Raw genomic sequence first — 27,813 nt, forward strand, 5'->3', positions numbered from 1 at the left:
ACACAGAGATTCTCTCCTGTCCTTAATTAACTAGTACTTTAAAACAAGCTGTCTGCTGTTTGTCAGATTTTTCTCCTTCTCTCTCTCCAATGATCTAAACAATATTGTAATTCTGAATTGATATAATAGAAAAAAGTCCAAGATATGTCTCTTCTACCATTAGCATAGTGGTATGGTGAAAAATTAAAGGATGAACAGCATAATTCAGTAGTAGCAATTTTGTAAAGACCATCTTTGAAAAACTTAACTCTAGGATATTTTAGAAAAATGAATTGCCAAATTATGAGATATCTAAAGGGAGACGTGGAGTAGAAAGGAAGGCACAGTGGTCCTAGGCAATTTTCCTAAGGCAAGAGGCAGCTCTTACCAAAGTGGAGGAAGACCTCCTTGGAGTTCATTAACTATAAGAGCTCAGTATAAGATCACACGTCAGTTCTGCTCTCAACAAAAGCCAAAACAAATAAACAAAATAAAATAGTATCTCAAAATTATTTTAGCCTCAGAACCCCTTTTGCACTCTTAATTTTTGAGGACCCTAAATCATTGTTTATGTGGGTTATGTTGCTATTACTAAAATAAAATAAAAACTGATACACTTTAAATATATTTATTCAATTAAAAACAACAGTAAGCCTATTGCATGTCAACATTAATAAATTTTTATGAAAATAACTATTTTTCAAAACAAAAAAAAAGATGAGAAGAGTGGCCTTGTTTCATTCTACCCACCTCCCCTCAATCTAATATCTGGTTTAATAGAAGAAAGCTGATTGTCATTATCTGCTTCTTTATTCAGTATTGCAATTACATTGTTGTGTGGTATTTGAAGAAAATTCAGTCCCAGTTTTTGAGTTCTGATCTTACAGATCACCGAATGGAACTTATAGACCCTTCTGCCTCTCACGAGCAGGCTGCATACTATACTTTGGGAACTACTGCTTTATATGCTATAATGTTTTTTGGGTCATCTTATTAGCTTATCAGAGTTTTGGAACCGAAAGGATTTTCTAAGGACATTAGGATTGGGGAAATGTTATATAACTTATCTGGATTTCAGTAAAATATGATAATGTTTCATGAAATCCTTGTGGAAAGGATGGAGGGATGTGAATTGGATGAGATTATAGTTAGGTGAATTTGGAAATGAAACTCCCAGAGATTAAATGAATTTAGGATCATAGAGCTTCCAAGTATCAGAGGCAGAATTTAAGCTCAGCTCTTGTGCTGTTGGAATTTGCTATATCTTTTTTTCTTCTTAGTGGTAGTTGTATTGGGAGGAGGAGAATGAGAGAGAGAAGAGGAAGAGATGGTTTCCCTATTGAAATGGAAAAGAGAATTAATTTTGCTTGGACTCCCAAAATAGACCTACGACCCATAGGTATAAAGTATAATGAGGCAAATTAGAAAAGGAAAACAAGCCAATAAGTTAGAGCTGTCCAAAATGAAAAATGTTGAGTGGTTACCTGTAACTCAGTATCTAGGAAAAGACTAGCTGGAGAAGCAGTGAAAGGGCTTATACTTTTAAGAAGAAATTGGAATAGATGAATATTGTATGGTGGAAAGAACACTGGGTTTAATTAGAACACTGCCGTTGGAATCTTGGCTCTACCATCTACTGTTAGTGTGTGAGACCATCAACAATTATATCCACAAACATTTATAATTGTGCTGAATACCATAAAGAGACAAAGAATAGAATTATCTCAACCTTCAAGGAATTTACATTTCAATGAGGGGAAAAGCCTAAGCACATCTATAAGTATATACAGTCTGAATAAAATATCAGTAATAGTAATTAATACAAGGTTGTTTGGGAGAGACAGCACTAGTACTTGGAGGACATGGTGCTTGAGCTGAATCTCGAAGGAACAGATTGATTCTATGAGAATCAATAGTGAGAAGGGAGGACAGTCCAGACATGAGGAATAGTCAGTGCAAAGGGAAAGACAGGACATGGAAGCATTCTGGCTAGATCACAGAGTAAGAGAGATGGAATAATGTTGAAAGAAACTAAAAATATGAATCAGGGGCCAGCTTGTGAAGTGCTTTAAAAGCTAAACAAAGAGGTTTCTATTTCCTCCTAGAGGTAGGTCACAAGAGCCTTTATTGGCAATATATTGCCAATATATTGGGCAAGGAGATGACACGGGTCAGATCTGTGCTTAAGGAAAATGCAGTACTGAGGATGAACTGAAGTGGAAAGAAATTAGAGATGAGGAGACTAATTAGGAGGCCATTGCTATACTTCCAGTTGATGAGGTCCTAAAGTAAGATAGTGGCTATGTGACCAGAAAGAAGTACACTCAAAGGCCAAATGAACTTTGGTTTTGAAGTTTAATTATTAAAATTAGTATACAGTACAACCACGTAAACAACAAAAATGTCAACAACTTAATCCCACCGTGTTGGGAAAATAAGCCGCCATGACATTTCAGCACCCCTCAGTGTTTTCTATATATTTCACAGAAATTATGAAAAACTGTACATAACTACAGTTACATCCAGAATTTAGGGACTGGAATATTTTGGTCCAGACTTTTAGCTAATACACCCAGAAAGGTCACAGATGGAGAAAGATCTACTTCCTCTCTTGCTTACAGTGTTCACAAATAACTACACATTGCACAGTTTTATTTCATAAAGCCTGCTCAGATAAAAACTACATTAAATAATTTAAAAGCACAAGTCTGGCCTAACCTAGAATGAATAATATGTGTCAGAGAGTAAAATGTGTTTTTTCCAAAACACCTCTTTCAACCATCTTGCTACAAACAACTATTGAACTGTGTCTTTGTCATTCTTGCAGTAGGATACTTTGAAATAAAAACAAATTAAAACCCCCTTTTCTCAGTCTCATTAACATCTGTTTTTAGAGCCAAATGTGGTTATTTGACCCCAGAGTGCTAAGCTGAGATCAGAAATCATACTCAATAACTCAAGCTGGAATTGCTATATTACCTTCATCTTCTATTGGTATGAAGAGCAGTATATTTTGTGTTCCATTTTTATTAATTCACATTTTGGCTTCACAGATATTTTGAAAAGGATAGACACACATGTAAAGAAAGCTCTGTGGTATTACCCAAAGTTCAAGTGAGGATTTGTGAAAAGTGATGAAACATTAGCAGAAAGAAGGAAAACTGTTCTCTTAGGATCTGGATCACTAGGAAGTCTTCTGAAATTCACAAAAACTGAAACTATTTTTGAGAAATGACAAAGTGTTTCACAATCTCAATGATGATGGAACCCAGGCAATTGATGATCACAAGAAAACAGACCAAGACTGAATTTAAAACAAGAACAATAACACATAATTGCTAAAAACCATCGCTCTTGTTGGTGTGCTTTTAATGCTTCAAGTAATCTGAGGTTTTCTAGGAGAAGAAAAATAAAAATACTTAAAACTTTTTACTATTAAAAGAAAGGAAATAAACCACAATAATAAGAAGGTGAAATTTAAACAGGCCTGCTGCTAAGACTCTATCAGATAAAATATATCTTAAAAGTCAATGTAACTATCATATAAGGTTTTCTTTTTAAATAACTGCACATTCCCACTTAACTCTGTGAAGATCTAAAATTTGATCAAGAAAATTTAAGTTATTTTAATTCATGTTAAATAATACTCTGTACAAATTGCACATATTACACCAAGTAGCTTAAGATCACAGTTACAGAAAGGAAAATACCACTTACTCATTTGACTTTTGCCAGTCCACAAGAAAAATCACAGACCTTTATGGTCAAGACCAACATCAACTGCAATATTGTGTAAACAGTAAAAAGAGGTTGTCCTTGAACCTCTCCAGCAAGATCCTATTAGAACACATGCACATATCCCATGTATGTCAATATATTTAAAATATACATATATACACCCATATAATGTGTGTATATATGTAGTATTTATGTGTTTATATGTGTAGACACAAATACCGTATGTGTGTACATGTGTAACTTATGAGATGTATCTATACCTATATCAATACAGATATATCTATAGCTATCTATATGCATTTAGATATGTATAGCGAGAGCTTTATTGATAGATTGCATAAGGATACCCATATCTATCAATATAGCAAAATCTCTATACATATAGCAAAAAACATTTAACTATATACATATAAATAGCTAGACATAATATCTATAGCAATAGATATGGGTAGAAATAGATACATACACACATATAATGAAAAAAAAAGCCTTTAGGAAGATCCTATTTTTTTTTTTCCAGTGACAGTACACCAGCCTAATGCTCAGTACCACATCAAGTTTCTTTCACAATGGGCTTATAAAAGGGCAGTCATTGCAGTCTGGTTTATTGGTTTGAGACAGTCTCTAGGGGCTGAATAACCATCATTCATTAAAGGATTCATTTGAGGCTTCTGATAGTCAGTATCATAGTCTTCTATGGGTAAGGAGCTTTTGACTTTAGGTTTATCATAGTCACCCTCCCCTGGCTTAGGACCTTGAGGCAGCTGGTATTCTCCATGTTTGGTATCCACTCTACCTGGACTGGAGAAGCTGCCAGAGGAAAGAGAATGTTTGTGAGCTGGAGCAAGGACAGGCACATTGTAGCCCCCTTCAGGAAAAGCTTTCTCTCTCATTAAGTGCCGTTCTATAATCGGAGTAGCATATTCAGGCTCCTGATTTGTCAGAGGCAAAGCGTACTCATGGCGACTGGTTGGATGAGGGCAAGCGTAGTGGTTTTCTGGCTCAGAGTTCTTCCCTGTCTCATTTGCTTCTGTGTCCATCGGTCTGAAGGTGGAACCTTTTCTCATGACTGTCCCAGTCCCAATCATAAGGGGTTGATGATAATCTAAAAACCAAACAGATGATTAAAGTTGATTAGGTAAATGATGCTGCCATATTATTTTAATCATTACATTTCTAAGTCTGTAGAAGGCACCAACTGTATTTCCTGGAGAGGAGAGCTTGAAGTTAATGAACGTTATTTTTTCTGTCCCAGTAACACCTTGCACTTCCATTTTTCCCCTTGCATCATCCCTTGCCCTAAATAACAATGAAAACTTTTAAATTTAGATACAATGCTGTAATGCACCTGTGTCAATTAATAGACAAGTCTTCAATTAATTCTCTGAGTTTGGAATATTTGTGAGTTGATGTAGACCAATAAAAAATTAATTATTAAATAGCAAAAGTACCCATAGGAGATTTTTTTCCCTCAATATAACACATCAATTAACCTAATTTATGCCAAGAGCTACTCTAGATAATGGCTATAAGATAGTAAAGGTTCCTATTCTTATGGACATATACACATGGGAAGATATGACAGTATAAGGCAAAATGTGATAGATTAATTGATTAATCAATAAATCACTTATATTCCTTCACCCTTTTCTCCTCATATGTGGCTTATCTTGATACTGGTTGGGGTCCACATTTCCGTCTCCTCACTTGGCTGCTCCACAGATACATGTCTTCATTGAACATATTCATGGGTCTTGGCTTAGCCTTTTGGCCATAGAGTTTTGTAGCTGCAAACATCCAAAGACTACTGAAAATATTTCATAATTCTGTAAATATGATTTCATCCTAACTGAATCAGGCCCTAGATCATTTCCCATATGCTTTCCTTGTCCAAGATACAAAAACACACATATGTATAGATATGCATATTTGCATGTATATGGGAATAAGTGTATGTGTATATATATATATATATATATATAGTAGATCATATTCAGTCATATGCTCACTGCACAGCTGACCTTAAATTCATTCCAAACTGTGAAATCTCACTGCTGCATGGTCACCACCTGATTTCACCATTCCTCTAGGTTGGTGGAGTACTACTGGTGAAAAAAAAAAGTACAAACCTGAGCTGATTTGACTTACTACAAATTCATAATATATAAATTAAGCCAGTCTTTTTCTGATGCTTGGTAATCCTTAAGTTCTACTCTTATCAATTCTTTTATCTTTTTCTTTACATCAATTATACCAAACATTTTCTTCTCCCTTCTTACTATCAAATCTATTCCCTAACACTTATGCAAATAGATGATCTAGCCTCCTATTTCACTGAGTTCACAAAGTTTTCTTAATTTTAATCCCCTTCTTGTGGGAAAACAGGGACACTAATACATTGTTGGTGGAACTGTGAATACATCCAAACCATTCTGGAGAGCAATTTGGAACTATGCTCAAAAAGTTATCAAACTATGCATATCCTTTGATCCAGCAGTGTTACTACTGGGCTTATATCCCAAAGAGATCATAAAGAAGGGAAAGGGACCTGTATGTGCACGAATGTTTGTGGCAGCCCTTTTTGTAGTGGGTAGAAACTGGAAACTGAATGGATGTCCATCAATTGGAGAATGGCTGAATAAATTGTGGTATATGAATATTATGGAATATTATTGTTCTGTTAGAAATGACCAACAGGATGATTTCAGAAAGGCCTGGAGAGACTTACATGAACTGATGCTGAGTGAAACGAGCAGGGCCAAGAGATCGTTATATACTTCAACAACAATACTAGATGATGACCAGTTCTGATCGCCCTGGCCACTCTCAGCAATGAGATGAACCAAATCATTTCCAATGGAGCAGTAATGAACTGAACCAACTATGCCCAGCGAAAGAACTCTGGGAGATGACTAAAAACCATTACATTGAATTCCCAAACCCTCTATTTTTGTCCACCTGCATTTTTGATTTCCTTCACAAGCTAATTGTCCAATATTTCAGAGTCTGATTCTATTTGTACAGCAAAACAACGGTTTGGTCATGTATACTTATTGTGTATCTAATTTATATTTTAATATATTTAACATCTAGTGGTCATCCTGCCATCTGGGGGAGGGGGTGGGGGGTAAGAGAGGAAAAATTGGAACAAGAGGTTTGGCAATTGTCAATGCTGTAAAGTTACCCATACATATAACCTGTAAATAAAAGGCTATTAAATTAAAAAAAAAAAATAATCCCCTTCTTAATTCTTTATTTATTTATTTATTTGTTTATTTAGCCATTCCTACATGATTTTCTTTCTTCCCTCTGGTCAGAGAAAAAGAGAAACTCTTATTCCCAAAGACTAATTTAGACCCAAAGAGTCTTAGTATGGTATGAATATCATACAATAATAGCACCAATAATTAAAAGTTTCTAGATCTCATTACTATCATCTCTAATTTACCTACATTCTACAAGTCCCACTATGGGCTTACATAGGATTAAGAGATTTAGTTTTTTTTCTGTTGTACAGGTCATTCTGGCCCAAAATATTTATTACTGATGATGAGTTTATTTCTCTGTTCTTAAGATGGTCCAAAAACAAGAGGTGGAGCTTGGAAGTATAAGAGAAATAAACATTAATTAAGTGTCTGTGCTAGGTACTCTGAGAGGTAAGTGCTATTACCATTTTTATTTTATAGTTGAGGAAACTGAAGCAGGCAGATGTCAATTCACTAGCCAAGGGACATAAGCAACTCAAGTTTCATGACTCTGGGTCTAGCATAGCACTCTATCCACTGCACCAGCCAGCTATGTAAGACAACATCTGAAGTTTTTCCTGAGCTTGATGGAACCTGCTTCAGTTTATATTCTATTGATAGTCTCAGGGAATCCAGGCTCACTTGGCTCATCCCAAACCATCATGAAGCACTGATATAGGGCATTATTGGAATAATATACCAAATATTGTTTTAATGAATGCCAAGCTGGTAATCTATAATATATATATCCCTAAATTAATAATACTAGATCTAGGAAAAGGGCATACCTACATTATTAGATATATTTCACTTGTTCTCTTTGGCCTTACTCCTCAGAACTTCAATACTTTCAGAAAATCCCTAGAAGGGGATAATCTAGTAGACTATTTTAAAAGCTGTTACTTAAAGCAAATACCCAATAATTGGAAAATGGCTAAGAGAGAAGCTGTGGTATATAAATAAAATGGAATATTACTATTTATATCATATATACAAGAAAACATGGGAAGAAGTATCAGAGCTGATGATACAGAATAAAATAAGCAAATCAAATGGGTTAATAGATGTTAAAATACTTTGAAAATTTTAAAGTGCTATAAAAACACTAGCAGTCATTAGTAAACAACAGCAAGAAAACAGTACAAACAATGCTGACAATATAAATGAATAAAACAATTTTTAAATAACTGAAACTAAATGCTGTGAAATAAATCATTATGACCTATTTTTAGCCCAAGAAGACAAATGAAAATGTTTATTTTCAGAGGTAGGAAACTATGGATACAGAACAATAATGTCAACTTTTTTTTGTTGTTTCATGAATTTTGTTGACCTATTACTTCCCCCCCCCCTTTTTTTTTTTAATTCTTTGCAATAAGGTACTGGAAGGAAAAAGAGGGAGGACTATATTGGTGATATGGTAATATGAAAATAAAAGTTTTACTTTTTGGAAATGTAATTGTATATATTATGGCAAGACTATCGATTTTAAAAGAAAAAAATGCACTGAAATGCTATTAACTATAGTGAGTATACTGTAATATTTTAATTATGGAGAGCATGACCATCTTTCTTTGATAATTTAGAATTATTGTGAAATCTGATAGTGGCTCCACGTCAGCATCATGCTTATTAGTTATTAGAACTGTTAGCACTTGAGTAAAATCAGTGCTGAACACATGGCACATATCACAGATTCTCAGTTCTTTAAATATCTTTCTGATGGAAGTTTGTTTATGGCTTTTCTGAATTAGAATGCTGTAAAAAAAAAAAAATCCTGGTAATGACAGTTCTAGTTTTTGGATTAGACATAAATGAGAATTGAGTAAAATCAAGTTTCCCCTCAGGTCATATTGTTGCCTGATCACATAAAACTCCTCAGGTCAAAGAAGATCGTTTTCATCAGAGGTTGGATATTTACCTGCCATGTCACTTGTGACTAAGTCTAATTTCTGTGTCATCTTTTCATTTTCGTAACTGATGGTGAATTCTGATGATTGACGTCTGACAAAGGGCTGTTTGAGCAGCTTCCAACATCCTGGAATAAAGATGCAGCAATTAAAGAAAAAAAAAGGAAATAACCCACATGTATACTAAACATTTTGTAGAGGAATTTTCAAAAGATAAAAGCTCTTTTATAAATGTACATCCTGGAATCTGCTCAGGGTACTAAGGTTCAGGAAGTCTATGACACTAACTGCTATAGGGAAATGTAAGATAGAGATACATACATACACCTGCATATGCATAAACACACAATAGTATAAATAAACATTATAGGCTTTATATAATGGTCTTGCTGTCTTGGTTATTCAATAACTTAGAAAATCCAGTTTGATTATTGGGATTTTCAGATGCTAAGGAACAGCAGCATACTGCATTTGCTGACAAATAATAATAATATTCTAATAATACTTACAAAGGCTGTCTCCCATACCTGGCAGGTACTCTCTCCTCACTCCTCTAGTTCCTAGAAATTCTGGTTTCCTTCATAATTCAGTTCAAGGGCTACCTTCTAATACAATACTTTTCCTGATTCCCTGAACTCTTGGGTTTGCCCTGCAAAATTACCTTGTATTTATTTATTTTTTCTTATTCTTATCTATTGACTCCCCTCAATTGGATGTAAGCTCCTTGAGGGCAAGAGCAATTAATTTTATTTTTTGTATCTTTAGCACCTAGTATCATTTCTAGCACATAGTAGGCATTTAATGCTTGCTGATTGTGATTAATATGGAAGAAGGCTCTTGCCTATCTTCACTGATTCCCACATTAGTCTTGTTTCATGGCAACCCCCTGAGCCAAATCCTATCTAATCTTCCAGTTAAGAAGCTCATTCTGTTATAATAGGATCCTGAAAATTGTATAAGCTATGCTATTTTTAGAGGTAGGCAGTCCTAAAAAAAAAAAAAAAAATCCCAGTTTTTAAGCTCTTTGGCAGGATAAGGGGAGGGTGGGGTACCCCAAAGCTTCTTGGTGGCTACTGAGAAAACAGTTAATTTCAGTTAATAGGTAGCCACTTTAAAAATCTACAGAAGAGCAATATCATACATGCAATGGTCAATATTGAAGAGGATAATAATAAACTTAGAAAGGAACATGAAAATCTTATTTTCTTTGGACTATAGAGATAGGATACATTTCTACAATCCTATCACCACCTTAAAGATGTGACAGGCTCCTGCATTAGTACTTGCTGTTCTAACAAAACTACGACAAAGTGGGTATTTTTTTTTTTCAACACAGAAAGTCAATGAAAACTATTAATATTTTTGATCAACCTGTTTTCTGTGCCTCAGCTGATCCATAAGGATTTCCTTTTGTCTTCCTTCTAGAAGGATCAAAAAAAGAAAAAAAAAAAGATACAGAATTTAACATCTCTGAAAACATGTTTTTGTCTTTACTTCTTAAAAACAATTTCTTCTAACTAAAAGAAAGTATTTGTACTTTATATTTTGGAAATTGGCATCTATAAATGTATTTTTCATCATTTATTTTACTACATTATTTAGAAAAACTTGGCCCTAGAAGTATTTGAAAAAAAAAATTCCAAGCTAAAGTGCATTCTTAAAAAGATTAAAATGTAAAATGTCATCTCAAATTCAATTCTGCAGTTAAAGGCTTTCACTATAGTCTACTATGGACCTTCATCAAATAATAGGCTCTCTAAAAGCATTAAACTAAAATACACTGAAACCAATACAATTGTTAGCAATTAGCAAATAACAATAGTCTGGAGCTCTAAAATCCAGACATTTTATATCCCATATAAGATATTAATCAGATACTCATCGTTTTGTTTACACTAACATGAAGAAAACATTCCTTCCATACCAGAAGCAAAAGCTTTTCAAATCATGGCAAGAAATTATAATAAGGTATAGATTAATTAACAGGAAATGCTTTCATTCTTAGTCCTGATCCTACTCACTGTAACCCTGGATAGGAATCATAGGATTTTTGAATTGGAAGACAGTTTAGCACTTTATGTTTTTGTTGAATCATTTTGGAAACCTAGATCCCGAAAAGATTCTAAGGTCACATAAGTAGCTGAATCAAATCTCCAAATGCTTAGTCCAATGTTCTTTTAATTGTGACACATTACTTCCAGGAGATATATTTTGTCCCACAGATTTAAAAAAAAAAAGACCTAAACTTGTCAAAAAGATTGATTTAACAACTCGAGATACCTACATTAAATGAACAATGTCATTTCCAGAATATGTTTCTTCAACAAGGCACTAAATCTATATTTAAGGCTTTTATCTGTCAAAAAACAAATTACTCACTATCTCCCTAACTTATACTCAAAAATAATGTTATTTTGAATACTTTTCCCAGCGGAAATGGAAGGAAGTTAGAGAAGCAAACTTTTAGGTTCTACTACTATTTTTGTTTTAATGAATAAAATTAAAATCACATACTTTTTCACAGCAGCAAAGATACCCATTGCAACTACGAACAAGACCACAAAGAGCACCAGTGGAATGAGTATAGTCCTCAGTTTTATACCTAAAAAGATACATTCTGACTCAGATCAATTCAAATAGATTCCATTTATTTGAAGCTGAACATAATATGGCATGAGGCAATAAAAGAATGGAGAAAATTAGTATATAAGTTATTGTAGAAATTGAGGCCCACCTACTAATATCTGTAGTTTTTGTGCGTCAATGAGATGAATTTTATTGATGTGAAATGGGAATACCAGAAATTCAAGATGAAACTCATGAAAACAGCATTTCAAGAAAATGTTAATTAAACATGGGCCTAATTCCTATGTTTCCAGGATTTATAATATGCTCTGAGAAGGTTGCTTAGTCCAAATTATGCACTCTCCTTTATAGATAAATCAGAATATAAGAAGTTTGAAACAGGTCTTTTCACTCAGGATTTTTTCTTGCTAGCTGACCAAAGTTTACAGTGGAACCTATGAAGCAGTTCATTACCATTAGAAGTTCCAGCATTCCCCACCAAGAGACCCCAGGGCTAAACTATTTTTTAGAATTTGGAGTATGTAGGTTAGATAGGGAGGAAAAGATAGGAATGTAGATTTCCCTACTCTACCTCCAATAGAATGTGAGGTCCCAGAGGTCTAGGACTGTTTCCTTTTTGTCTTTTATATATCAACGTCCAGAATAGTATCTGGTACACAAGAAGTGCTTAGTAAATGTTTTTAAAATAAATGAACCTTGTGAGTGCAAGGGATAATGTAAAAAATTATCCAGGCATGGGTTCTGTCAATAAAAAGTTATAATTATTAAAAAAAAAAAAAATTAACCCTGCAGTTTGAGAATACTAAACAGCGTTTGTCTTGGGCTTCAACTTTTAAATCACACTGAAAATATTTTAATATTGCTGGAAGACATATCTAGAAGGAAGAAAATAGAATAGGATGGCTATGTTTTTGGTATAGCTCTTTCTGCTTAGTGAAATAGGTGATTTAAGTAGCAGTTGGTACAGACCCCAAACTGCCCTTCCTACAACTTATGAAAACAAAGGGAGACTACTCTTTTGCTCCTTTAATTCCAGAAAGTATCTCTGAAAACCATAACTCAAAAGACCTTTAGGAAAGTTACTTTTTAAAGTACTTTTTAAAGCACACACTTTAAAAAAAAGGCTCTTTTAAAAAAATGTACCTTTATTAAGGTATTAAGGTAAGGTAAGGTATTTGAAAGAAGGAAAAGAGGGATAGTGAAAAAAAAAATGCAATGAAAGTTGAACTGTTCATTTGATGCCCTTATATATGTTTAAAGAAAGGGGGGAAGACTAAGAAAAAATATATCAGCATCTAACTCACAAGACACCTGTATTCAGAGCATCTAAACTAAAGCTATCTCTCTCTAATCAGTGGGAAAAACTCAGGCGTCCATTTTCAGAATGTATCACAGTCCACCTGGAGCTTCTATTAGGTACTTGGAGCAGTGGAATTTACTTATCAGATAAAAAAGGACCCTAAATGTGCTTCTTTCCTCGCAATAACCTTCTGAGACAGGTAATTCACCTACTGTACTAGCTTTTCAATACTAGCTTTTTAACTTGCTCACAATACCTATCTATATAATAAAAATCCCAATACAACAGAAGTCCCCCAAAGGGGACTGTATCAAAGGCAAGTTCCTTTTGGCATGTTAATAACTAAGGCAGACATTATGCCGAATTCCCTTGGGTCATACCATGATAACTGTATGTTGAAATACCCTTTTGGTATACCCGAAATCCAATTTTTTATCTGAGTGTGTGTGTGTCTATCTATATCTATATGTATATCTACTTCTATAGCTATATCTACATTTCGATGTGATAATTTGAGTGCCTATTTCACAGGGCCATCCTGAGGAAACTGCATTGTATATCTTAAAATGTTATATAAATTCAACTTATTATTCTCATTATCACCATAACTATCCTCAGTTACTTCATCTGTAAAAAAGGGATAACAATAGTGAATGCCTGTTTTCCAGAATCAAATGAGATAATATAGAACATTTTGCAAACTGTAATGTGTTGTATAAATGCCAATTTTTATTTTGATTAAAGCATATATAATATATATATGTATGTATATAATATGTATATATATGTAATTTTGGTTAAACAGTATATTATATTCACTTTTAATGATGTAATTATATATTACTACACACAATATTTCATATATATACACACATTCATACATGTGGGTATTATATATACACAACCACCCACACATGAACATTTAAAAAAAAATCTCCATGATCTAAGTCTGAATAAAATTAGTTAAGTGTGCAAATATGGCTTCATATTCAAAAAGCAAAGTGAATAGAGAAGATACTCTCAAGCCCTTTGTAAACAGACTCAGTGCCACAGAGGAATTGCCAAGAATGAACATGTTATTAAGTAAACATTGTCATTATTGGACTAAGACCACAGGGTTTCCTGTGGCCCCCAAGAGATCCCTCCCTACTAGCTGCTAATCTAACAAAGAGATGATGGATTCAGAGTGCTTCAGAGTCAGATAGAGTCTTTTTTTTGGGACACAACCAAGGTGGAATGGGGACTTTGTTTTGCTTGATTACACATGCTTCTCATAGGGGGTTTGTTTTTCCTCCTTTTCTCAGTGAGGCCTAGGGCTAAAGGGAAGAGAGAGGAAGATATATTTACAAAATAACTTTAAATTTAAAGTTATTTTGTATGTTAAAAAATATAATTTAAAAAAATAAAAAGAAACTGTTGGCTTAAAAGCTTAGAATAAATCATTCAAAGCACATTCCTCATTTTTCTCGGCAAGTTATCTGTGGAAAACTTGTAGAAAATTAGAGAAAAGAATACTCAGAAGACCATCAATTCTTAAGTAAGTAGCAATCTTTCTTGATTACCTTTTGGAGAGGCAATGTGAATGATAGAAAGAACATTGGTTTTATATTTTAAAGCCCTGATTTTGAATCCTAACTCGGGTGTTTTTTGAACTGAGGTCTCCAGGTTAACCTTGAGAAGCCCAGATGCTCTCTTAAAAATGGATATAATAATAATTTGAGTATCTGTTTCATAGGGTCATTCTGAAGAAATCAGTTGGAAAATCTTAAAATATTATATAAATGCAAATTATTATTCTCATCATCATTATCACTATCCTCAATTATCTCATCTGTAAAAAGGGGATAATATTATTGAGTGCCTACTTTTGAGAATCAAAGGAGATAATAAGTACAGTGCAGTTTGCAAATTGTAAAGTACTCTATAAATATTAGGTATTATTATGATTAAAGCAGATAAAATGAAAAACCCAAAGTATAACTGAGTTATACCTCTTTCTTCTTCTTCAGATAAGGGGATAGGTTTTGTGAGAGTTTTATCTTCTTTCCCAATTGAGACACCTGTACTTGGACTTGGCTTGTGCCAAACAAATGAATTATTACCTGCCAAAGGAGAATGAGGAAGGGAGAAGGGAAAAGTTAAAAAAAAATCTACATTTGAAGTATAAGAAACAATGGAAACATTAGGAATCATTAATGTTTTTCATGAGTCCTACCTTGGGTAATCTGACAACCAATCAGTTCCACTTTCAGAGCAATTCTCTGATGCCAGGTCTTTGGAATAATTCTCACATATCTGGCCACAATGGGAGGGATGAAATTGTTCCGTACTGGGTCTCTAAAGTTAGAGTTACCTTGAAATATCTATAAGAACAATTCTTTTTTTAAAAAACAAAACCACTTGTGTATGTGTGTGTATGCATATTTATAATAAAAGATTAGTGTACCAATCTAGCTGTGAAAATAGTTCACATAAAACTAAGATAACTTGTATTAATTAGAAATTCCTGTGAGTACTAATAAAACCAGACATTGTTTTAAAAAAGCATAAGCCATCTTACTATTTCTACCATGACCCCTTTGCATACAAAGACAGCTTTTTTTTTTTTTTTTTTGCCTGAAAATCCTTGGGCATAATTTATGTTAGTTTATAGTAGTGGCTGTTCAGATTTATATTTAAGATCGAAACTGACTTCTAACTTTTCTTGTAATCTGGGTGCCACTCTAAGCATTAACATAATTGCCTCTCCTACCATTTTAGGGTTATGAATCTACTCTGAGTTTTTTCAATTACTTTTTTTTTTTTAACTGCATTCAATTAGGCTTCACTGCTAATTTACAGAAACACTTTAATGTTCTGAATGAGTCAACATAAAGATAAAGGTTTAGGTATCTTTTAAAAATTCAAACTTCATTTTGATTAGTATATTAATTCATTGTGATGGGCTATTTTTACCAGCTACTTATAATAGACTGAAAATATCTTGAAGGCAGAAGCTGCATTTAGTCATTTTGGTATATCCATTGATCTATCTAAGTAGTTCAGAAAAGAAATGTTTACTGAATAAATGGGGCTTTTTAAAGGCAGAAAACTGAGGTAGCAAGAATACCAGATATAAAATCCTGCCTTTGATACATACTAGCTTTGTGATCCTCTGTAAGATTTTTAATCTCTTAGCTCCCCAGGCAACTCTCTAACACTGAAAATGATAGACAAATTGCTGTTGTGAAATGGGAGATGGAGGTTCCACAATGGGAGTTCTCTATATTGTTGAAATTTGTACTATATTCTAAAAAAATGGAATGTTATATGTTAAGTAGGGATGAGAAATTCATCTCAAAATTCAAATATTTCAGACTATGGAACAGTTATAAATTTGAGATCTGTGAGCTTTTCAAAAATTTGTAATTATATTTTACATAATTATATATATATATAATGTATATATATATATATATAAAACATAATTTATATAATGTAGTTTTCTTTGTAACTCTATGTTTTCTTTTTTACATAACTTTGTTACGTATTTAAAAGGAATAGTACACACGTCTTTTATTTTCTGCAGTAAAACCATTATTCTGAGGAGGAATTCTACAGACTTTACTAGCCCATCAAAGAGATCCATGACACAAAAAAGATCATGTGATTTTTGTAGCTACTTTTCTTATTCATATATGATCAAGAAAGGTATCTAATTTCTCTTTCAATATTGAAAAACACATTCTATAGTTAGCAGCTCATACCATTTGAAAACTAAGTTTACCAAAATGTCTATATCCCTTGGCTCAAAGATTACACTACTTGGTATATAACCACAGTGGTTAATAACAGGAAGAAAGGGTTCACATATACCAAGCTATTGGAAGCAGCAATTTTTGCAGTGGAAAAGAACTGGAAACAAAGTAGTATTGTGATAAATGAATGTAATAGGACATTATTGCACTATAAGAAATAATTAAAGGAATACCTAAGCATGAGAGAATTTATATGAACTCATACAAAGTGAAATAAGCAGGACCAGGTAAACAATATACACTATGATAGTAATAATGTAAATAGGAAAAAAAACCTGAAATGAACACTGTGAAATCACAATGACCAAAATGATTAAATTGTGGATACCTACTGACCCCAAGATTCAAGAATCCATATGTATAAAAGCATTTATAGCAGTTTTTTTTTCTAGTAGCAAAGGTTTGGAAAATGAGGGAATGCTCATAAATTGGGAAATGGCTGAAAGAGTTCTAGTCTATGAATCTGATGGAATAGTATTGTACTATCAGACATGATAAAGTAATAGTTTTAGCAAAAGACAGAAAGACTAGTGTGAACTTACACTGTAGAGTGAAGAGAATAGAACAAGGAGAATAATTTATACAATAACAGCAATATTGTAAAGACAAACAACTTTGAAAAATTCAACAACTCGGATTAACACAATTACCAACTGCAATTCCAGAAGACTCAATATGAAACATATTACCTGATAAAGAGGTGATAGTCTCAGAGAATAGACCGAGACATGATTTTTTTTTGTTTTGTTTTCAACATGGCCGGTGTGGGGATCATTTTGCTTGATTATGCTTGTTTGTAACAAGGGTTTTGTTTTTATTTTGGGGGAAGAAGCAGTAAGTAAAAATACACATTTAAAAATACAATAAAATTCAGTTAAAAATTATAATGGCTGAATTTGGTCCCAGAGAAGAGATATGGAAAAATACCTCTCCTTGGTTCTCTGCAGAGACAGTGGATGCACTATGGGTATGCAAGATTGGATATTATGTCAGACTTTTTTTTTAAATATATGTTGGTTAACATGGCTGAAGCGGATTTTTTGGGGGAATTTTTTTTCTTTAATAGTTTTCTGAGAGGAAAAGAGGACCCTATATTGGAAAGTGCTGGTAATTAGAAAACAAAAGATGATGACAAAAAACATATTAAAAATGAATAGTTGCCCCAAATCAGATTCTTCACCTCAGTCATTCTTCTTACCTTTTCTTCATTGTTCACAATTCCTTTGTAGGTCTTCCACTTGGAGTTGGAATTTTTGAAATTCATCACGAAAGACTTAACATAAAAGTTGAAATTTGTTTGGGTGGATCCTGTAGTCCTAATCCCTTATAACAAGATAGTTTCTCTTGGTTAGTTTTCTTTTTAAACATTTCTCCCCATATTTAGGTATGTATACCACATTCAAAATCTTCTAAAACTTCTCATTTATTTTTTTTCTATAATAGAGCACAGACTTCTTAAATATATTAACACGTTTCTTTCTAATTAACTTCATTTTGCTGCTCAGGAAAGAAATAGTTTTATAGCTAAGGGAATTTTTTCTAATTCTTGGGGGGGAAAATCCTTCATGTCATGCATGTATTTTTATATAAAGCTTCATACAGCAAAGGAAATTTTTTTTTAATAATCTAAAATTTATACATGAAATTGAAGAGCTGCTGAATTATCTTCTCATTTTCATCTTGAAACATATGTTGATTATGTTAGACAAATGTCCCTCATTCTCTCACACATTGAGATTTTGAAGAGTCATTTCATTTTAAAAAATCTGTAAAGCACTTGTCCATCAGTAGTCTGTCAATAAATACTTGTGAAGTACCTACAATGTGCCAAACACTGTGCTAAATACTTGGAATAAAAGGAAAGGCAAAAGACAGTCTCTGCTTTTGATGAGCTTATGTTGATGGGGGAAACAAGATGCAAAGAACTATCTACAAACAAGACACATACAGGATAAACTGAAGCTATTCAACAGAGGAAAGGTACTAGCATTAAACAGGTCTAGAAGCTTCAAAGAAGGACACTATGTAAATCAAAAGTATTATTTCAATGCAGTCTATTATGAAATCGATTCCTAAATTCGCACCCTCCTCTATACCTACAAAATTAATTTTAAATGTTTAGATACCTGTTATTTTCTTTTTTTCGCCCAAATCTATTTCTAGCCACTCCCCAGATTTGTGGTTGGTGCTAGTGTCTCCTGAAGCCCATGATGGTCCTCGGTCCTGGAGCCGTGCTTGGGCAGGAGACCAGTGAATCTCTTCTCCATTTTCACTGACCCAATGCCAGGAAGAAGAGGCTGTGATTTGCCTGGCAGGTTCCAGACTCAGAGATTTGTTACATCCTACAATAAAAGAATAGTACAACTCAGGTACAGATCTAGTGATGAACGGTGAAAGAAAGCAAACAAAGAATTAAACCTCTTATTGGCCTAGAATTACGCAGCTGATTTTCTGGTTATTGATGTGATAGGGATGAATCAAGTGACTTAGGTGAACTCAGAAGAATAAATGAATTTGTTTGCATGATCCAAACTGGTAATTAACATATGGATACTGAAGTGGTTTAAAGATATGCACTTAGCAAGATAACTGTATAAATATGTATACATATATTGTATTTAACATATACTTTAACATATTTAAAATGTATGGGACTACCTGCCATCTAGGGGAGGGGATGGGGGAAAGAGGGGAAAAGTTGGAACAGAAATTTTTACAAGTATCAATGTTGAAAAATTACCCATGCATATGTTTTGTCAATAAAAAACTATTAAAAAAAACCTGCCCAAATAATGATGAAAAAATAAAGATATACACTTTTGTGTTTTCAACTTCCATTCCATTAGGAAGTCTAGTAATTTGCTCATAAAAATATCCAACTTAGTGTATATCTTATATCCCTCTAGATTCCTTTTGTATCCTCTTAACCTGATCCTGATACTGATACTACTCCTGACTTAGTTACATAAGTAATCAGAGTTCAGGAATCTGACAAGGTCACGATTCAGCAAATTTTAAAAGAATGGGGACAATGGTCCTAGAAGCTAGAGTATGTCAGGCTGCTTTGGCTGATTCCTTTAGGACTGGTAAAGCATTCCAGTAACCCTTCCATTTGAGGGAATTGGGAAGATCAGAACAAGTGTTTAATTATAAGAATTGAGTGTACCACACTGAATCCATCTTGTGATTCAATTTTAGAGCTAGTTCAGTTTCCTTTCTTATTCAATTATGGGTTTAGTCGAATTTCTGTCTTCTCAGAAATCTTTATTGTGACAATTGAGAGAAAACCTTATTGCATTATTTGAACCTAGTCCTGCATAGCTGGGAAGCTGGACCACCTCTACCTGTTGTTTAGAGTCCCTTTAACTAAAGACTTAGGTTATGCTGATCAGAAACTTAGTCAGACCCAAAGATTGATGAAAAGAATTTTCTTACAGTTGTATATCTCAAGCAGCCCATATATCTATCTGAAAACTAGCCCTGTAGTGATCAAAGAATTATTGTTTCCATGTTCCTTTGATTGTTCACAGTTTTGGAGAATGAGATACTGTGTTTTCTGATTTCAGGGAAATATATCTGTTCATTCTCCCCCTCCCAATTTGAAAAGTCCCTAAACTTTCTTTCCTACAATTAGAAATCAGATTACCTAATATTGTATCCTGATTGTTTTAATTAATTGATCTTATTTAATTCATTGTAATGTAGAACAGTCAGAGTCCCCTGTTCTCAGGTTCTAGTGCCAAAACTGAGGAAAGTGATTAGTCACAATTTATATTAATTATAATTATATAATTATATAATATATATTAATTATAGTCACAAATTATATTAATAAATCAATATACTTGGAAGTTCAAAACTTTGTTTCCTCAGTCATTTCATCTTTTATTCACCACATGTTGATACATTATTTGCTTTTTTATCTAGGGCTCTGTTTGTATTCCTTTACTGTGGCACATCATATTCACTAATGAAAATCTCATTGTCAAATTAAAACATCTGCCTTCTCTGCCCATACTGAGAAGCTGAGTGATTACATTTGTCTATCCGGGTGTATATCTACAGAACTATACTAGAGAAAGTTTTTGTAAGAATATAAAATCAGATCTTGATAGGCTGCTATGGGAAAAAGGGACCTAACAAGTATTTAACCAAGCTCTTATATTTACATAATCATGTTAATTAAGTAAGAAGAATGAGATGGATTGACTCTGGGAAAATAAGTAGTCTCCTCAATGACTCCAAGCTTCATCCTGAAATAAAGACCCATCTTTTAAAGGTCAATATTCTGACAGCAATTAATGTAGACTGAGAATTAAAGCTGAAGGAAACTTAAAGGAGAGGGGCATAATAGGCAAGAGTAGCCTGTAACACATTAGTAACCAGTAATTGGACAAGATAAACAGCACAAAAGATGTCATCAGAAAGACATACAGAAAGAAAAGAAAACCCAATGGACATCTTGTATGTATCAATATATTTTCAACAATATTAGAGGAAAGTTAAGTTCCTTAAATTTACTCGAAACAACTCATAATAATAGCTAATATTTATCTTGTGTTTTAATGTTCACAAAATGCTTTAATGTATTATCTATTATCTCATTTGATCCTCGTGACAATTTTGTAAGGAAAGTGAAGTGCTATTATTAACTATTTTATAGATGAGGAAACTGAGACAAGTTAAGTAATTTGCCCAATATGACTTAGTCAGAAAGTGTCTAAAGCAGGATTAGAACATCCATATCTAGTATTTTACCCACAGTACCACCTAGCTGCTTGTAAAAATTAAATGGTGGTGTTGAGATTATCTTTACCATTTTTCCTCAGATAAAGTATGGTAGATACTGACCTTCGTGTCATTTCTCATTTCACTTCAGGTGGGGGAAAAGGAGAAGATGAAGAACTGAAACAGCTTTGGTGTGTTTAACTTAAAGTAGGCAACTCTATCAACTATAAGTCATAGGGCTTCTCATGGTTTATTAATAAGCTTTTTTCTTTTATAGTTATTTCCTCAATTTTTTCTTCCAAACATCATAAAATGAATGTTGCTAGGCTCTCTTCAATATCCAACATTTCAAAAAGATGAAGAAGGCATATAATAGTAACTAATGGGAAACTATAAACATTCATAATCTCCAAGAAATTATTACAATATTTCTTACCATTGGATGGAAACACAAATCGCTTTTGTGACAGAGAACCACTAGGAGAAAAAAAAAGAAAATACCTATTGTTAGATGAGTTTCTCCAAGGGCAAAATAAGCATGTATACTTTATATAATGTAGACACACTGAACCCAAATGTTAAAGGATATCTAAAGGTCATGAAATGACACGTGCATAAAATATACCATCTCCCAAACTCTGAGAATTTTCCCTGGTTATCTCCTATCCCTTGAATTTTCTTCTTCCTTATCTTTGTCCTTTATCCTTCCAAGCTTCTTTCAAGTCCCAGTTAAAATCCCATTTTCTTCAAGAAGCTTTTCCAGATCTCCCTTATAGCAGTGGCTCTTCTCTGTCAATTACCTCCAATTTAACCATATATATCTTCTTTGTACATAGTTGTTTGCTTGCCATCTCCCAAATTAAACTGAAAAATTCCTTGACAGCAGGGATTATTTCTTTGCCTTTCTTTGTATCTCTAGTGCTTAGATAATACCTGGCACATAAGGAGCTTAATAAATGCTTGTTGACTGACTGATATGCTTTAGAAAACATACTTTCCTTTAGTAGTGATCTCAATTTTCCATTCATTCTCAATGCTAAAATTTCAGTAAGAGAACAAAAAATTTTCATTATTCTTTTTTTTTTCCCCATTATTCTTTATCTGGTATATTTTCCCTATTGTACAATCTTCCTTTTCCAGATTTAAAAGATGCTCCTAGCCATAAATTTTATTATTGTTATTATTAAAGCTTGTTATTTTCAAAACACATGCAAAGATAATTTTTCAACATTAACCCTTGCAAAACCTTGTGTTCCAAATTTTCCCCTTCTTTTTCCCACCCCCTCCTCTAGATATTGGCCATAACATTTTACTCAAGAGAATCACCTATGTACCATAGCCATTACCAATCAATATTGAGCCTTGGTATCAATCTGAACATCTGCTTTCCCTTCTCTTTCTGGCCTTGGACTTGCTCTATTTCTTTAATGTATTAATTGTCCCAGCTATTATTAGTATATATAGTATATGTATAATATATAATATTAATAATTAATAATAATATATAATAATATAATATATATATATAATAATATACTATTAATGTCCCAGCTCTGCTCATTTTACTCCTGGCTGAATTCACTCTCTGAACGTATATGCCTTATGTGCTATTTTGTTATCATAAAGGCTACATCAAACATTTTCTTTAAGTCAGCAATTATCACCCTAGAGAGTACTAAAAAACAAAACAAACACTGACAATTATATTTCAATATAATTAGATTGTTTTGTAATGCTATATGTTTTATGCATTTAAAAATATTATTCTGAGAAAGCATCTACAGGCTTCATCAGACTACTAAAGGGGTCAAAGACAAAAAAGTTAAGAACCTTTGCCTTAAGGCCTGGGATGTTGCCCCATTCCTGCATTCTTGGTACATGAGTTCTCATCCTACTTACTCTAAAGAAAAAAAAATCAAGAATGCCATCTGCATTCTATTTCCTTTACCAATTCATGTCTCATACAATCTGTTGCATTCTTCTTTTTTCTTCATTTCAATTAGTTCGATCCTGTCAGACCTGGACAACCTTGTACCCTAAAGATCATGGGACCTTTCTATCTGACTCACAGATGACATCTTTCTTATATTGTCTCCCCCTTTACAACATAAGCTTCTAGAGAACAGGAACTGTCTTACTTTTCTATCTTTAAGCCTAGAGCTTAGCACACTGCTTTGTGCATAATAAGTGCTTAATAAAACATTCTAGTAATCATTCATTCACTATTCTAAGCCATCAATTCATTTTCTTACCTCTAGTCTTTCTTGAATCTTCTTGTATATTACTGTCAGACTAATTATCCTAAAACACCCCTTTCACCATGTTTTGCTCAAAAACCTTTAGTGATTTCCTACAGCCTATAAAGTCTAAAGACTGATGACTCATCAGGAAGTTAAACACTTTCCAAAATTTGGCATCATCCAAAATTTCCAGCTAATTTTTTGTGCAAATCTGCTGCTTGTCAACCTGTTTGACTCAGATGCCAAATATATTCTGCCTTTTTTTAAGCTTAAGAGTTACCTACCTTACCTACAACACTTCATCTCCCATTTCTACCTTTGCTGCAGCTGTCCTCCATACCTGGAAGACCTCACCCTTCTTGCCTCTGGCTCTCAGAATCTTTTATCCATTAAAACTCAGTTCAAGCACCAAAAATTTCCAGAATTCCCCAGTTACTAGCACCTTCCTTTCCAACAACACCTTGTTTCATTTGGCATATACTTTAGTATATTAGTATATTTCCATTAAAATATAAACTCCTAGAGAGCAGGGACTTTTTCCACTTTTGCCCTTGTAATCTCCTTTGGCACAATGCCTAAGATTTAACAGGTACTTAGTCAATCAATGTTTTCTCATTGATCACTAACTCTGTTGTCCACACATTCATTTTACTTTGCCAAACTCAAACTTTCCAATTCTATCCCATTCATCAGACCAAATTCAAATATCACTTCCTCCATGAGTTTCCTGATCTTCTGGACATAAGAGATTTCTCTGTCCTCTGAAGTACTAGTACAATAATTATTAATATCACTTATATACCATGCTTGATGACTTAAGTTTTTTGTTCTGTAATTTGTGTTTGTTTTGCAGTTCTCTGTCTTCCAAAATGTACTATAAGATCTTGAATTAAGAATCACTTTTCCCCCCCTTTTGGTGTCCTTCCCCAATTCTATTGCCTGTCCATTGTATCACTCTTTTATTCAACAAGCATCAACTAAATAAAGTAGTATAAGCTCAATTTTTTCATCAATGAATATTAGTGAAGGGAAATGTTATTACACTGAACATGCAGAGAATTTTTAAAACTTAATAGAATTAAATAAATGCTGTACATTATTTAATTAAAATACAAAAATAAAATATTGTATTTTACGTAGGGAATTCATACATTTCAAATTATCTCTTGAATGGTTGTCTATTACTTAATAAAAGTACTTTCTTTACTGTGCCTCTGTTCTTGGACCTAATAAGAGGTATTTACTGCGCATCTATTCTTGGAAGAACGATTTTATTTATTTGTTTATTTTTAACTAAAGCTTTTTATTTTCAATATATACACATGGATAATTTTCAACAGAATGATTTTGTTAATTGATTATTACTGAGACAAACCATCAAAACTAATTCAAACACCCCTAACCCAAATCTGCAATACCAGAATCAGTCAAATAATAAATATTCATTTCTTTATTATTTTTGGCAAGGCACTGTGCTAGATATTGGGGATACAGGTATAACAAATGAAACAATCCCCAACCTCAATGAGTTTACATTTTAATGGAGGAAGAACTGTGTGTGTGTGTGTGTGTGTATACAAATACAACATAAATATAAAGCAAATATGCACACCTACCTATAACTATATACCTGTATATGTATATACATATGTGTATATGAATGTGCATATACATATGTATATGTACATTATACACACACACACACACACACATCAGTTAAATAAAATTTACTATAAGAGGGAGAACAGTAGACCTTGGCAGGGAATCAGAAAAAGCATCATGCAGAAAATGCTGTCTGCATCTTAAAGGAAGTGAGAGACCACAAGGAAGAACTGAAGGAGGAGGGTATTCCAACCAGTACAAAATGAAGAATAGAAAAAAAGTCCAGTTTGGCTGGATCACAAAGTGTAAGAAGAGCAATGCTCAATGAGATTGGAAAGGTAGGGTGAAGCCAGATTGTGTAACACTTTAAAATCGAAACAAAGGTATTTGTATTTTATTCTAGTGGCAACAGAAAACCATTAGAGTTGGTTGAATAGACATCACATGGTTAGATCTGCTCTTGAAGAAAATTACTTTGGCAGAAGGGCATATTATGTACTGGAGTGGTGAGGCTTGAGGCAGGAAGACCAACTAGGAGAGTATTGCAGTAATTTAGATGAGAAGTGATGAGGGCCTGAACTAGGTAGAAGCTGTGTGAGAGGAAAGATGGGGTCAAATGAGAAGGAGACATGAAAAGGTTTGACAATTGCTTGGATATGCAAGCAGAGGGAGAGGAAGGAGATGATGATTATGCAAAGATTACAAACCAGAAACACTGGAAGGATGGTGATTCTTTTAAAAGAAATAGGGAACTTTGGAAAAAGGGAGGGTTTAGGGGAAAATAGAATGAGCTCAGTTTTAGACATGCTAAGTTTGCAATTTATTTATTAATGTTGGCAGCTCTCTTCTGCCTGACTGTAGTATAAGTTACAATAAAGGGTATGGGAGTTGGCACAAAGTAACTTGGATTATCCTTCCAGCATTATAATCTTGAGCAAATAATTTAAACCTGTCTGTGATTTATTATTTGAAAAAACCCTTCATCTTATACTCATTATAGACATATTTGGGGAGCATCAAAAAATAAAGACTATTAATAAATGTAGTATTTCTGGAATTTGGGGGTAAAGAGGCAATAAGCTGGAGTGGAAGAAGAAAAAAAAAAAACTATCCCTACCCTCTTCTTGAAAACTTCAGCTATTAACTACAGCTTTATTCCATAATTATCTACTTAACCTGGGTCAGTCTTATTCTCTTTATGGGTTTCTGCATCTCTGTCTGGAAAACAGAGATAATTATTGTATTACCCACCCCTTATAGGATGACTAAAAAGAGCAAATGAAATAGCCTACAGAAGGCCAGTCTCATGTTAGGAAGACTTGAATTCAAGTCCTGAGTGTTGTACACACTGTTTCATAGATCTAGAGCTAGAAGGGAATTTTAGACCACCCTTATTTTGCAGATGAAGAAACTCAGATCAAGGGTGGTTAAATATTTTGCCTAAGATCACTTATATAGGCATGTAGCAGAAGCAGGTTTGGAAACCAATTCTTGCTATCCCATATTTAACTCTCTTTCCCACTGTACTATGTTGCTTCTCACGTACTAAGGAGGATGTTAGCTAACCCTTTATCCACTCACTGCATCCTAATGTCTTTAAGACCCTAAGGGTTGTTGATCTATGATAGGTAGAGAGAATTCCTATACTGACTTCCTCCACCAAACACCACCTCCCACCTGCAATCCCTCCAAAGAAAAAGCCAAATAGAAATGTAAAATATTATTATCACGATGACACAAAAATCCAAATGGCAAAAATTACTTCTTTGATGAAGAATAAAATGTGAGGACATTTCTGTGAAAGACTGATAGACACATGCATTTGAAAACAGTTATATTTCCAGGATTGTAAGGGAACTTACTTTTATATGTCTTATGATCATGGAGGGAAACCACAAATAATTATGGCAGTTTTTGGAGTATCAGAATAGGATCAGATAAAAGTCATAGATCTGTTAACTGGAAAAATACATGAGCTTTCTTGAAGAGAAGTTTCTTAACATTTGTCAATTAGTGTAGATTAACTACTACTAATAATAATTAGTATTTACATAATGCTATAAGGTTTATGAAGTGCTAATATGTTATATTATTTCATATGATCCTTATAACAACCCTGGTATTTAAGTGGCATTATTATCTCCATTTTACAGAAGAGGACATTCAGGACAATGAAGGTTAAGTGACTTACCAAAATTTACACAATTAATAAATGCCCAAGGTAGAATTCAAATTCAGGTCTTCCTGACACCAAGTCCTGGGCTCTATGCCTTGTGCCATTAAGCTCTGTTTATTAGGTTTATCAAGTTAGTTCAGATGTCAAAATATCAAAGATTATGTATAATTATTCAGATGTCAAAATAAACTGTCTTCCAAGAATGACCCAATGATTTAAAAATCTATTGGTAGGCATTTTCTTCTGTTATATGACGGGCCTTCTAGAGCTGATTACATTCAATGAAAAACAATTTGGATAGAGTACCAATTTCTTTAATTCCCTTTTGGTTTTGCTTAGATAACACATTTAGTTTTCTTTCTTTCTTAAATATTCAAGAGCATTATCAAAATAAATTTCCTGAGGAATCACTTTTCTTCCTGAATCCAGTAATTCTTTGCCCTTGAAATGTCCTTAGATTTCTGCTCTTTTCTGTTTTCTCTGATAGTTCCTACAAATAATGAATCTATGTC

The 27,813-nt window shown here is 33.4% G+C and overlaps 1 protein-coding gene across 1 annotated transcript in view; it reads right to left on the reverse strand.

Moving 5' to 3' along the window:
• Window positions 1-2,315: 2,315 nt before the first annotated feature.
• Window positions 2,316-27,813, reverse strand: part of DCBLD1 (discoidin, CUB and LCCL domain containing 1) — a 109,068-nt gene continuing 83,570 nt past the window's right edge. Inside the window, exons 7-15 of the mRNA XM_031964366.1 lie at window positions 21,720-21,760; window positions 18,682-18,897; window positions 17,754-17,878; window positions 14,974-15,121; window positions 14,750-14,860; window positions 11,387-11,474; window positions 10,244-10,293; window positions 8,884-9,000; window positions 2,316-4,822 (exon numbers count right to left, since the gene is read on the reverse strand). Coding sequence (XP_031820226.1) covers window positions 4,293-4,822; window positions 8,884-9,000; window positions 10,244-10,293; window positions 11,387-11,474; window positions 14,750-14,860; window positions 14,974-15,121; window positions 17,754-17,878; window positions 18,682-18,897; window positions 21,720-21,760 — 1,426 coding nt within the window. The 3' untranslated portion in view covers window positions 2,316-4,292. The remainder of the gene's footprint in view (window positions 4,823-8,883; window positions 9,001-10,243; window positions 10,294-11,386; window positions 11,475-14,749; window positions 14,861-14,973; window positions 15,122-17,753; window positions 17,879-18,681; window positions 18,898-21,719; window positions 21,761-27,813) is intronic.

This window comes from Sarcophilus harrisii, chromosome 4 (genome assembly GCF_902635505.1).
Source record: "Sarcophilus harrisii chromosome 4, mSarHar1.11, whole genome shotgun sequence".
NCBI classification, from domain to species: domain Eukaryota; kingdom Metazoa; phylum Chordata; class Mammalia; order Dasyuromorphia; family Dasyuridae; genus Sarcophilus; species Sarcophilus harrisii.